The following is a 12779-nucleotide window of genomic DNA, read 5'->3' on the forward strand; positions in this document are numbered from 1 at the left end:
GCATTGTGTATCTGTCCACCTCAAGCTCCCTAACTGTTCCTCCCCCTATCCTTCCCGCACCCTGGCAATCATAAATTCATTCTCTAAGCCCGTGAGTCTGTTTCTATTTTCTAAATACTTTCATTTGCATCATGTCTTTAAGATATTTGTTTTGCTTTCCCTATAGTTAACTCTGTAAGTTATCTGCAAAACTACAGTGATGCTGCACTGCCACCTCCTCAACATTAATGACATGTAGACATTCTCAAATTTAAAGAGAAACCTGCGAGTACCATATTTGTAACACACATTTCTGAATTCCTAGCATCTCTGTTAATTAGCCCTAATCTTTAACTTTGGAAAATAATCAAGAGAGATTATCTGAGCCTCTGTTATCACAAGAGAATCATGGATGAAATTCCATTCAAAATAAGAGTAAAATCAGAAGAGAACACTGGATTGAGAGCTTCAATCAGTAGGCTGGAGTTCTGCTTTTCCCACAAACTGATTTTGGTAAATTGTTTAGCTTCCCTGGACCTCAGTATTCTCTTTAGGAAGATGGCATTAAGAATGTCTGCCCTTCATACTTAGAGTTTATCAGGATTACAGGGAAAATAAATATGTGAGGGCATTTATTTTGTAAGCACAAAGTAAGTTTCACTGCAAATCTAATCAAGTGTGTGGTGTCTTCGAAATGTCCCCCAGGCAAGATTGCAGGATAAATCCTATTCACTGAAACTCTGTCATCTTCTCTTGGAAGCATTGGCAGCAAAGATGAGTCATTAAGAGAAATGTTGTTATTATTACAAAGATCATAAGAGAAATAAGAATAGCATTGACAGTGCACATAATTAATATTCACACTTAGGGGAGCCTAGAACAACTCAGAATATGGGTCCCAATGTGAGCTGCCTGTGGGCAATGTTTATTGTCTGTTCCCTCTCTACTTTTTCATCCTGTAAGTGATCCCTGGTGGATCATTCGGTAGAGAGTCTGCCTGCAATACAGGAGACCCAGGTTCAATCCCTGGGTCAGGAAGTTACCTTGGCGGAGGACATGGCAACCCACTCCAGTATTCTTGCCTGGAGAATCCCATGGACAGAGGAGCCTGGCGGGCTACATAGTCCATGGGGGTCACACGAGTTGGACACGACTTAGCGACTAAACCTACCTACCAAAGTATTTCTAGACTCTTGTTCCTTGAGCTCTTGGCTGGCATTCTACCCAGGGATCCTGACTTTGATCTGATGTCTTGCTTTGTAATTCTGATTTAATTGCTCTGCCTTCAAAATATGCCATATTCTCAAAAGTCTGAATCCATAACTAGTTTATTAACCTGATGAATGATAAACATTGACCAAATTCCTGTTATTGAGCTGAATTGAATGTGGTATAAATGGCTGGCCTTGACTTTGGAGCTGAATTGAATGTGGTATAAATGGGAGACCTTGACTTTGACATCACTGTGTCCTAATGACCTACTATATAGTTAGAACCTTCAGAACTTTTCTTCAGAGGTGAGAAGTGGAGAGGTCACAGTTTTGGCTAGCAGACTCTTTTATATGACTTAGAATTTAGATTAAGAATCACGAGTCACCAACTTTTAAAAATAGAAAACTATCTCACAAATTTCCAGCTTTCTGACTTCTCTTAAATATCAGACCATATAGTGGCACTGGGTACTTCATGGCAAAAATAGCAATGACTGAGAAGCAGCTGGTTTCTTTAGGAGGGCAATCTGTGTTCAGTGTACCAGGGTCCCCACCTGTACCACTTCATTTATTTATGTCATCTGTGTGGCCCCTGTAGGACCTGAGTTTGTGACCCTTGAAACATTCTCGGAAATAACCTAATTAAATCCATTCTCATAACCAGTTAGTCATGGATGAAATCATGAACAGATGGTTTAAGGTGAACATATGTTGTTGATCTGTTTCTCTTACTTCATTAACTGTTTTGCCAGCATTTTAAACAGTCTAATTATATGTCACAAACTATAACTGGAGCAGCAGTTTACAAGGGGATAATCTAGGGTTTGGCTGAACTTTTATTTTTAAATTTTAAACAAGAGCTGCTTTGAGGTTTGAACTGCAGTTCAAAGTAGAATTTTAACAGCTTAGTATTATAATATAGGTGAGTCTTAGGCATGTTCCAAATGCCATACTTGACACATTGTTGTGATGTCATAGGAAAATGTCATAGGAAATGACATCATAGGAAATGACATCTTGTGATATCATAGGAAAGCACCACTGATGTGGGGTTTTTACAACATACAGTTACACAGAATAAAGCACCTGCCATGAAATGTCACCATGAGTGATATATTAGAGGCAGACAAAGACCTTAGAGACATGATGTTAGCCCTGTGAAGCTCCCAGAGTTCTCTGAAGGCTTCACAAACTCTTTCCCTCATTCTCCATGCCCAAGAGAAGGAAAGTTGCTATGTATAAACCTAAGATGAGGGAAAAAATGGAGACATATTAATAGAAGGGGGTCATCTTAGCACAAGATTATAAATAATATTGTTTGGGAACTAAGCTTTTCTCTTTTGGGAGGGTCCTTTCTTGGGCGGGGCTGCATAGTTGCTTTGCAATGCTGTGTTAGTTTCTGCTATACCACCAAGTACATCAGCTATACGTGTGCATATATCCCCTACCTTCTGGAACCCCCTCCCTCTCCCCCATCCTACCTTTCCAGGTCACCGTAGAGTGCCAGCGAGCTCCCTGTGCAATGCAGCTGCTTCCCGCTAGCTATATGTTTCACACATGGCGTACAAATACATCAATCCATACCCCCCAATTCATCCTCACTCCCTCTTCCCCATTTCCACATGACTGGTCACCACATCTTCATCTCTACTCCTGCCCTGCAAATAGATTCATCTGTACCATTTTTCTAGATTCCACATACATGCATTAATATACAATGTTTGTTTCTCTTTTTATCTTTTCAATTTCTGGAGTTCCCTTTTCCTCAGATCAGAGGGTTAATATCTGGAGGCCTGGGATTAAGTTGTGGGTGTACACAAAGGTGGCCCATGTTTGGTATACTTCAGTGAAGGCTGTCAATCAGAAGCATAACATTTAACTATATGATTCCATATGGCCTAGAATAGGTCACTAAGCTAGAAGGTCCTCATATAGAGATTTAAGATTAAAGTATTTCTATGTCTGTGCAAACAGAGGACCTTGCAAGTGTGGCTATGGCCATGGTGAGTGACTGGTCAAAGAACTGGGGACCTTGGGTTCAAAGATAGATAGTACCTTGACATTACTAGTAGAAGCCTTCTCATATATCTGGCTTTGAGCCTAGTCATCTTCAACCCACTGTCCAATTCATCATCCACTAGGCCATATAGACAGTGGTTTAGGGCCTTAGAGAGAGTCAACAGAGCAAATGTCTCTTAGCATTCCATCTGAGAAGTAGACAACCATCTCCTATACAACGAGTGATTCAGGTTCTCTCTTGGGACCCGTAACCTGGTGAGCTACTGAATCAATAACATACCATGTATGAAAATGATCAAAATCATCATGGATAAGCATGGCGATGAAGATCCCAAAATTTAGTCTAGCATTTCTCACTTGCCTGGAGTCAGAATGAATCTAGTGCAGTTAGAAAAGGATGGATAAAAATAACAGCGACGGTAGTCACAGGGAAATGACAAATGTGTAGGGAGAGGGAAATTACTTTTTCTTCTTGATGAATTCACAGACAAAGTACATGGTAAGATGGCACTCGGTGTCATTCCATCTGCCAGAGCTCAGCATCTCCACACAGTCCTCATGGCCATAGGGGTCGCTAGGCTCACCCTCCTTCCAGTTGCTGTAGTTCTGCAGGGGAGTGTTGTCAGTGAACACATACTGACCCTCCCTCTCAAGGTCGTTCACCCCGATGAACACCCGGAAGAAGCCACTCTTGGAAACGTAGTCAGCCAGCAGCGTGTTGGCAGCTTCGTCCTTGGGCATGGCTAGCATGCCACCCCGGATGCGGCAGTGGGTCAGGGATTCCCTGTAGTTCTTCTCCTCCTGCACGATGTAGTAGAATTTCTCTTCGGTTTCCCTAATCCCTGCTATGACTTCGCAGTGAGGAAAAGAAGAACATGATTATCTGTCTCAAACAGAGAAAAGCTAAGTATGTAATATTGCTAGATTTAAATTAATTTATTCAAGATTTAACAATTATTTTGCCTATCACGAGGTAGGCACTGCTTCCGTGTTTTGCCCGCCTTTGTAGTTGTCTGATGGAGAACCAACTCCTGTCATTGGTCCTCCCCTGTCTTTCCTCCTTTACTTCCCACACAACGTGAAGCAGACAGCTATTTGGACAAAGATGTATTATATGAACCGTCACCCAGCTCATCTCAGACAATCTTTCCCCCACTAGTTTATGCTTTTGCCACCCTTTCAGTTCCATGAATGTGCCCTTCTCTCTTCCCCTTCCATGCCTTTCATGCCTGGAAAGTGTTCTTAGAGCTTCATCTGGCAAATTCCTACCCATCCTTTAGATTTTAGTCAAAATGCTTTCTTCTATAAGAGCCTTTCCAATGCCCCTGGACAGAGACAGAGGCTATTGTGCTTTCTCCCTTATGTTCCACGGACCCCTTCACTTCATAGCACTCAACACATTTTAGCCTAATCGTGTGTCTCTTAAGCTTGTGAACATCCTAAGGCCCATGACCATGTCCTTGTCACTCTGTCGACTCAGTGCCTGTACCAGTGCAGGGTAGTGGTAAAGGCTTATTGGACTGATACAGAAATAATACAGAATCTCATCCACTTCTGGCCAGATTTCTAGATTGTGAATATACGTATCAGTTGAGATGGTCTATACTTCAATTCTGGACTGCAAGTAGATCAAATCAGTCAATCCTAAAGGAAATCAATCCTGAATATTCATTGGAAAGACTGATGCTGAAGCTGAAACTCCAATACTTTGACCACCTGATGTGAAGAGCTGACTCATTTGAAAAGACCCTGATGATGGGAAAGATTGAAGGCAAGAGGAGAAGAGGGCCACAGAGAATGAGATGGTTGGATGACATCAGTGAATCCATGGACATGAGTTTGAGCAGGCTCCGGGAGACAGTGAAGGACAGGGAAGACTGGTGTGCTGCAGTCCATGGGGTCGCAAGGAATTGGACAGGATTTAGCAAACTGAACAATAACACATACTTCACTTCCGGTACATAAAGTAGATTGAGCTTCTGAGTAAGATTCAGGACAGAATTAGGAAGTCAGTATCATCCCAAGATCATGATACGCTATATATATTTAGGGCTTTGTGGTCCAAACACACACACACATATATATGTATATATACACTTCAGGGTTTTTAAGTTAAAATTTACAAATAAAACTATGAGTACTCAAATGTTAAGAACTATGGCACTATGTTAAACCTCTGGAGTTTGGTTTATTCATTGGGGTCGAAGTCAGGTCAGAGGCAGCATTTGTACAGCTTATAACCAGAGTTATAACCGAGGGTTAATTAATATCAAACATTTCCTATGCCTCTAGTATTACAAGATGAGGATGGACACAAGATAGCATTTGTGTGCCTCTGCTAATGTAAATAAATATGACTGGATTATAATATTTCTGTACCATTGTATGGAAAACTCCAAATGAACTTTTTGGTCAACCCAATAAATAAAAGTACAACAAAGTGAAAGCAATTGTGACAGCAACTAGAACAGCTCCCTGATTCATACTGTCTTAGGAGAGAGCACATAAGCCCCACTTTAAGGGTTTTACTGCTAACCACCCTGGGGAAATACGAGAGAAAACAAAAATGGCTAACACGGACTATTGCACAGTTTAGAGAAATGCATAATGTTCTCATTCATTTGTACTGAGGGTAGAGGAGTCAGTGAAACTTGTATTCAAATCCTTCCTCCACTGCTCAATAGCGTGTATCTATGGGTAAGGTAATCTCTCTAAACTTCAGTCTAATCATAACAATTAGTATTATTGCAAGTAAGCAACAAAGCAACTCCTGTTTTCATTACTATTTTTATCTTCTAAGATGCTGGTTGTTTGGCTCTTGTCTCTTTTTTTTTTAAGGCCCAGCTAGTCAAATTCTGCCTTTTCTCCGTTTCCCTCTCTCACTAAAATCCCCTTTTCTACCTATAGGAATGTGCATATGTATGTCCACAGGGCCTGAAGTGTACTAAGTGGATAATCAGAATTTTAAGAGATCTCTAATCTGGTGACTCTATCTCAATAATCTTTTCCCAAACTAAGTTAGTTCCTGCTAGAGATATTAGAATTGCAGTGGTTTGTTGGTTTTTGTTTCTTTAAGAAAGAGATTACTTTATTTTTAAATTTGTATTTATTTATTTATTTTGGTCATGTGACATTCAAGATCTTGGTTCCTCAACCGGAGATCAAAACCATGCCCCCTGCAATGGAAGGGCACAGCCCTAACCACGAGAAAGCCAGGAAAATCCCAGAATTGCCATGTTGAAAGAGATAAATCTGTGGATAAATACAAACAAACAACAAAGCAAACGAGAATAGACTCACCATTCTTGACAAACTTCATTGAAGCCTTAAGGCGAGCCACACTGATGTCTAGTTGTCCAACAACTTTTCGGTATCTTCCACAATCACAGACAGTACCTTTTAAATGATAAAGTTCTCAATTCATGTTGATGCCCATGAAGAATGGATAAGAAGGGCAATTACTCTCTTCCCTATATTTACTGTCTTTTTCTAGTCTAGCTATGTCTTTCTGTGAATGGCGATGCTTTTCGTGTTTTATTAAAGACAAGGTTTCCAATATACAGGAATTCAGAATATATCTTTTACAATATTTTGAAGGAGTTAAAACAGAGTTCTAAAGCAGTTTTTTTTTAAAAGAACAGTAAGTATGACAAACCACTGCTCACATATTGTGAATCATTTGGCATTTTTGTTGAACACAGAACGTACCTCTACAGTCTCAGAATAAAATCTTTACAGCATTTTAAAAACATATTTCTAGTTTTCTCTTGTGTTACTGTATTGTTCGTTGGCGCACATAACTCTTCTAAGATGGGAGAAACCTTTTATGACGACATTAATGTTAATTCTGATTATCCATTTGGAGTATAGCTTAATGTTTTGAGGACTAAGTTTAAATCTTGTGAATAGATTCATCTTATAATTTTAAGAGCAAGTTATCACATTTGTGGATTAACTATGATTTTAATTTCTGCCACTAATTCCCCTTCACTCATTTACTTTGTCAATCACCTACTGCTAATGTGGCAGAGAAAAAACAGTAAGGAAGATGATGTAAAGTTCAAATGATTTTTTTTTTCCTATTTAATGGATGCTTCATGTCAACATTTCCATTTGCTTTTTTCTCTAATGGTTGAAAAGAAAAATGAATTTTACTAGCCAAAGGGAGAAAAAATTCTGTGGCTTTATTCATCCATATTCACAGTTAAATATAAGGAATTTAAAACAGCTCTTACAATTAGGCTTCTCTACGTCTTTATGGATAGGGGCTTCCCAGGTGGCTCAGTGGTAGAGAATCCACTTGCCAACGCAGGAGATGCAAGAGATGCGGGTTTGATCCCCTGGGTTGGGAAGATCCCCTGGAGGAGGAAATGGCAACCCACTCCAGTATTCTTGCTGGAAAAATCCATTGACAGAGAAGCTTGGCAGGCGACAGTCTGTGGGGTCACAAAGAGTCGGATACAACTGAGCAACTAAGAACGCGCACACTCACACCTTTATGGATAGAAATAATTGAAGCTCACTAGGAATGAGCTACTTTCTTTCCCTGCATCAAGCACTGGAAAGAGTCCTCTTTTCAGTATCAGGGAGAGGCTCCCAGGCCACTGACGCATGTTCTATAACCACCAGGCCTCGCTCCATCAGGCCAGTTTGCTTGGCCAATGTTTGGTTGAGACTCTGGTGAAAGGCTGAGTCTATTGCTGGTCCTATTGTTGAGGTCCTTATGGATTTTCCTCTTGGTCTAGGGGGATGAGGGCTGCTTCCTGATGTACTAGATTTGCTACCTCAAGCAAGCGTGGCAGAGGTGGAATGAACCACCTTCCTTCTACCCGTTCCATAGGGCCTGAAAAGTCACCACTTGAGAGAGAGGAGAATTTCCTTCCCTCCTTTCCTCTGGCCCAAGGAAAAGGTGGTTAATCACACTGAACAGACTATTGTTCTTCTATTAAATACATTTATTTTTGAGACAAATAGTTTTGTAATGATGCTAAAAATTAAAAAGAAAAGCAACCTGAATATCTATCAACAGAGGAATGGATAAAGAAGATGTGGCTGATTCATTTTGCTGTATAGTAGAAACTAGTATAACATTGTAAAGCAACCACACTACAATAAAAATTAATTTTAAAAAGAAAAAAAAAATCGAGCATATTATACCTGCTTTGCCTTTTCCCCCAGGTATTCCAGGCAAACCCTTTTCCCCTTTGTCACCTGAAGAAAAACAATAGCCATGAAAAGAACAACTAAACAAAATAGTACTATTCATGAGTAGAATTAAATGCATAAAATATAATGAAAGAATTATATCAGGCAGACAATATATTAGACACCTAAAATAAGAAGAAAGAGGTTTTAAAGTTCATTTGTAATATCTCCAAATAATATTTACTAATATTATAAAAATAATTTGGTTTCGAGTTGGCTGCACAGGTACAACTAATCAAACAAGTCAATTAGATGGAACAAGTTACTTAGATGGAATACAGAATTCCAGCTGGATGTATAAACATTTAATTTTGTGTCATTTATCCCACTAACATGTTTTTATAGTGTGGCCTTCTAGGCAAAGATAATATAATATTCTGCATGTTTTTAATTTTTAAAGTTCTGTTGCTTTACATATCTGAATCAATTTATTAGCATAATGCAGTGTCTGTGTATTTATTATATTATGCCCCCAAGTTCTTCCATGTGGCTTTGCCCTTGGATTTTCAAAAATGTATATTGTGCTTTTTCAATTTAATTGAACAAATACATACTATTTACTTACTCTATGCAAGACAAAACATTTGCTTGGTACTTTGAAAAGATATAAAGAGAGATAAGAGTAAACTTTTGGCTTGAAAGAGTTTATGCTTTTTGGAAGAGATGTGATGTATGCAAATATTGATAAAATAAAGTTTTGTCAAAAATATTATTCTGAAATATCAATCTTGATAATTTTCCTTTCTGCTCTTTTTCGTATGTGACCTTTTTCTTAGTCAGAGACATTGACAAAATAAATTTGAGAATCAGAATTGTTAAAGCACAGAGGAAAAAAGCTGACTTTTTTTTCAACTTCAAAATAGGCTCTTGAAGTCCACATCAGACACAATAATTGAAAGCAAAAGCTTTTGATTTATAAGAGGAAATGTTTGGCTGAACTTTGGGGGAATCAAAAGAGAAGATCCCGATAGAAGTAAAATAGAGCTTATGCTTCAATGGAGATCTGGAAAAAGAATAAGAAAAAATTCAGGGGGATAAATACAGGATGATGGTCATACAGGCTAAAGAAGAGTATGAGGTTTACTCTTGTAGGACAATGATATGGCCAGGGATTGGGTAAATAACAGAGGGGACAATGTAAGGGGGAATGGAGTCAGCATTGAGGTTCTGCCTATTTCTTTCCTTTCCCAACAAAAAGGGAAAACCCAAAGGATTCCCCATATTACCTGTCCATTAGCTATTCTGTCTTTGCTGATCACTTTTCATTAAGAGTCCTGTATGTGTTGATCATTGATCATCCAGAAATTCATGCCGACCAGGGCCCCAAGGATTTGCTGAGCCTTTCCTAATTGACCCACATGGACGCTTTTCTTTACAGTGATGCCAGACCTTCATGAGCTCCCCAGATAAAAGGAGGGGGCTCCTTGAAACTCTGAATGTAGTTTGAGTATGCAGTGGAATATGTCTGATCCTTGTGCTTAGATGAAATGAGACAATGGTGAAATCTATGACAACGGAATGTGATAAATATTTTAAGAGATACCATGAACAGAGATAACATACTCTGTCCAATGTTAGAGGGAGCTGGCAGAGATGGTGCTCCAGCTGGAAGAATGAAGGAAGGCTCTCCTGAGGAGATGGTGCTGGAGTTTCAGCAGGTGGAGGTGGGAGCCAGGTAGTAGACCCCAAAGAGCAGAGGTGTAGTTGGGAAAGAAGCATAAAAGTATGCTGAGCATCCTGATAAGGAAGATTGATCTGGACACATCTGATCTGTGTGCTGAAAACTCCTCATTTCCCTTATGTGTAAGCTGGAAAAGATAAGACTAGATTTGAGAAAATGTTAAGGGAAGAAAGGGAATATATGTTTGCTGAGTGCCAATTATTTGTCAAGTATTGTTTGGATAGTTTAGATGTATTGTCATATGAAATCCAATGAGATAGGTGCTATCCTTATTTTTCTTCTAACAACTGAAGAAATTGAGAGTCAGGGAGGCAAAATAAATGACTCAAGGACATCCAACAATTCAATAGCAGTGCTGCTATTAAAACCCAACCACTTCTGACTCTCTAGTTTGTGGTTCAGTTCAGTTCAGTCACTCAGTCATGTCCCGACTCTTTGCGACTCCATGAACCACAGCACACCAGGTCTCCCTGTCCATCACCAACTCCTGGAGTTCACCCAAACCCATGTCCATCGAGTCAGTGAGGCCATCCAACCATCTCATCCTCTGTCATCCCCTTCTGCTCCTGCCCTCAAACTTTCCCAGCATCAGGGTCTTTTCAAATGAGTCAGCTCTTCGCATGAGGTGGACAAAGTATTGGAGTTTCAGCTTCAACATCAGTCCTTCCAATGAACACCCAGGACTGATCTCCTTTAGGATGGACTGGTTGGATCTCCTTGCAGTCCAAGGTACTCTCAAGAGTCTTCTCCAACACCACAATTCAAAAGCACCAATTCTTCGGGGCTCAGCTTTCTTTATAGTCCAACTCTCACATCCACACATGACCACTGGAAAAACCATAGCCTTAACTAGACGGACCTTTCTTGGCAAAGTAATGTCTCTGCTTTTAAATACGCTGTCTACGTTGGTCATAACTTTCCTTCCAAGGAGTAAGCATCTTTTAATTTCATGGCTACAATCACCATCTGCAGTGATTTTGGAGCCCAGAAAAATAAAGCCAACCACTGTTTCCACTGTTTCCCCATCTATTTGCCATGAAGTGATGGGACCAGATGCCATGATCTTAGTTTTCTAAATGTTGAGCTTTAAGCCAACTTTTTCACTTTCCTCTTTCATTTTCATCAAGAGGCACTTTAGTTCTTCTTCACTTTCTGCCATAAGGGTGGTGTCATCTGCATAACTGAGGTTATTGATATTTCTCTTGGCAATCTTGATTCCAGCTTGTGCTTCCTCCAGCCCAGCATTTCTCATGATGTCCTCTGCATATAAGTTAAATAAGCAGGGTGACAATATACAGCCTTGACTTACTCCTTTTCCTATTTGGAACCAATCGGTTGTTCCATGTTCAGTTCTAACTGTTGCTTCCTGACCTGCATACAGATTTCTCAGGAGGCAGCTCAGGTGGTCTGGTATGCCCATCTCTTTAAGAACTTTCCACAGTTTACTGTGATCCACACAGTCAAAGGCTTTGGCATGGTCAATAAAGCAGAAGTAGATGTTTTTCTGGAACTCTCTTGGTTTTTCAATGATCCAGCAGATGTTGGCAATTTGATCTCTGGTTCCTCTGCCTTTTCTAAAACCAGCTTAAACATCACATATTGCTGAAGCTAGTTTGTGGTATTTTTCAAATAATTTAACCAACAATCTATTGAAGGGAAGCAAAGTCTTCAAAAAGAGCTATAAAATGTTGAAAGTAATATAAACCTTATCATCACCAAAAACAATATGGACTTGAAAGATCATATGAATCTAGCTTCATATTTTAATTAAAAAATAGTTTATTTTCTTTATATGTGAATCTCTTTCAATTCAACATGAGTTGAAAACTGATTCTCATTCTGCTATGATCCTAGTTCTTGTCTAAGTCCAATAATAAACATTTAAAAAGTATACAGAAAGTATTTGCTTTAGAAAGGTATAGGCTTTTGGAGAACTTCGCTGGTAGTCCAGTGGTTGGGACTCCATGCTTTCACTGCTGAGGATGCTGGTTCAATCCCTAGTTGAGGAAGTAGGAGCTTCCTACAGCTTGCAGCTGTGCAGCATGGCCAAAATGTTAGGTTTTTAAGGAAAACAAAGTGCACGTAAGAGACCAAGGAGATGAGACACTAGCACTATTACTCCCTAACAGAGAGAAATAAAAGAAATGCCTGGTAGGTATTCAGAGAAGGCAAAGATGACTGTGGATCAGAGTAGGAAAGGAAGGCTTCTTTGAAGCAGCAGCCTTTAACTGGATATTAACAATGTGGAGGATAGATTCTTGAATTGATACATGGATTTTTTTTCTGAGAAGATGTAAACACTGTGACTACTTTCCAGTATTTTGACATGAATTCCTTCCTGTTTTTTAACAGATGGGAAAGTCAAAACAGTATGGTGGAGTGAAAAACCACAGAAGTCTGAACAACCAGGGTTTGAATGCTGACTCTGCATCTTACTAGCTAAACATGGACCAGTTACTTAATTCCTTTAAATTTCCATTTCTTCATTTTCAAAGTGGAATGATGGTGCCTAAAGTCATAAGAAGGATAAATTAGACAATGTCATGGCATTAGGTCTGTGCTTGACTTGTAGAGGGTATTTAACCAATGTTTGCTTCCACACACTAAATCAGAGTTACAGTAAAGGAAAGCATGCCAAGTAGTTAGCCAGTTCATGGTGGATGTGAGCTCATTATGTCTATTTC

At 39.5% G+C, this 12779-nt stretch overlaps 1 protein-coding gene across 2 annotated transcripts in view; it reads right to left on the minus strand.

The window, feature by feature from the left end:
* Positions 1–3610: 3610 nt before the first annotated feature.
* Positions 3611–12779, minus strand: part of COLEC10 (collectin subfamily member 10) — a 76274-nt gene continuing 67105 nt past the window's right edge. For both annotated transcript variants that reach the window (XM_061123565.1, XM_061123564.1), the window contains exons 4-6: positions 8367–8420; positions 6510–6605; positions 3611–4060 (exon numbers count right to left, since the gene is read on the minus strand). In XM_061123565.1, coding sequence (XP_060979548.1) covers positions 3669–4060; positions 6510–6605; positions 8367–8420 — 542 coding nt within the window. In that variant the 3' untranslated portion in view covers positions 3611–3668. The remainder of the gene's footprint in view (positions 4061–6509; positions 6606–8366; positions 8421–12779) is intronic.

Source organism: Dama dama, chromosome 21 (genome assembly GCF_033118175.1).
Source record: "Dama dama isolate Ldn47 chromosome 21, ASM3311817v1, whole genome shotgun sequence".
NCBI classification, from domain to species: domain Eukaryota; kingdom Metazoa; phylum Chordata; class Mammalia; order Artiodactyla; family Cervidae; genus Dama; species Dama dama.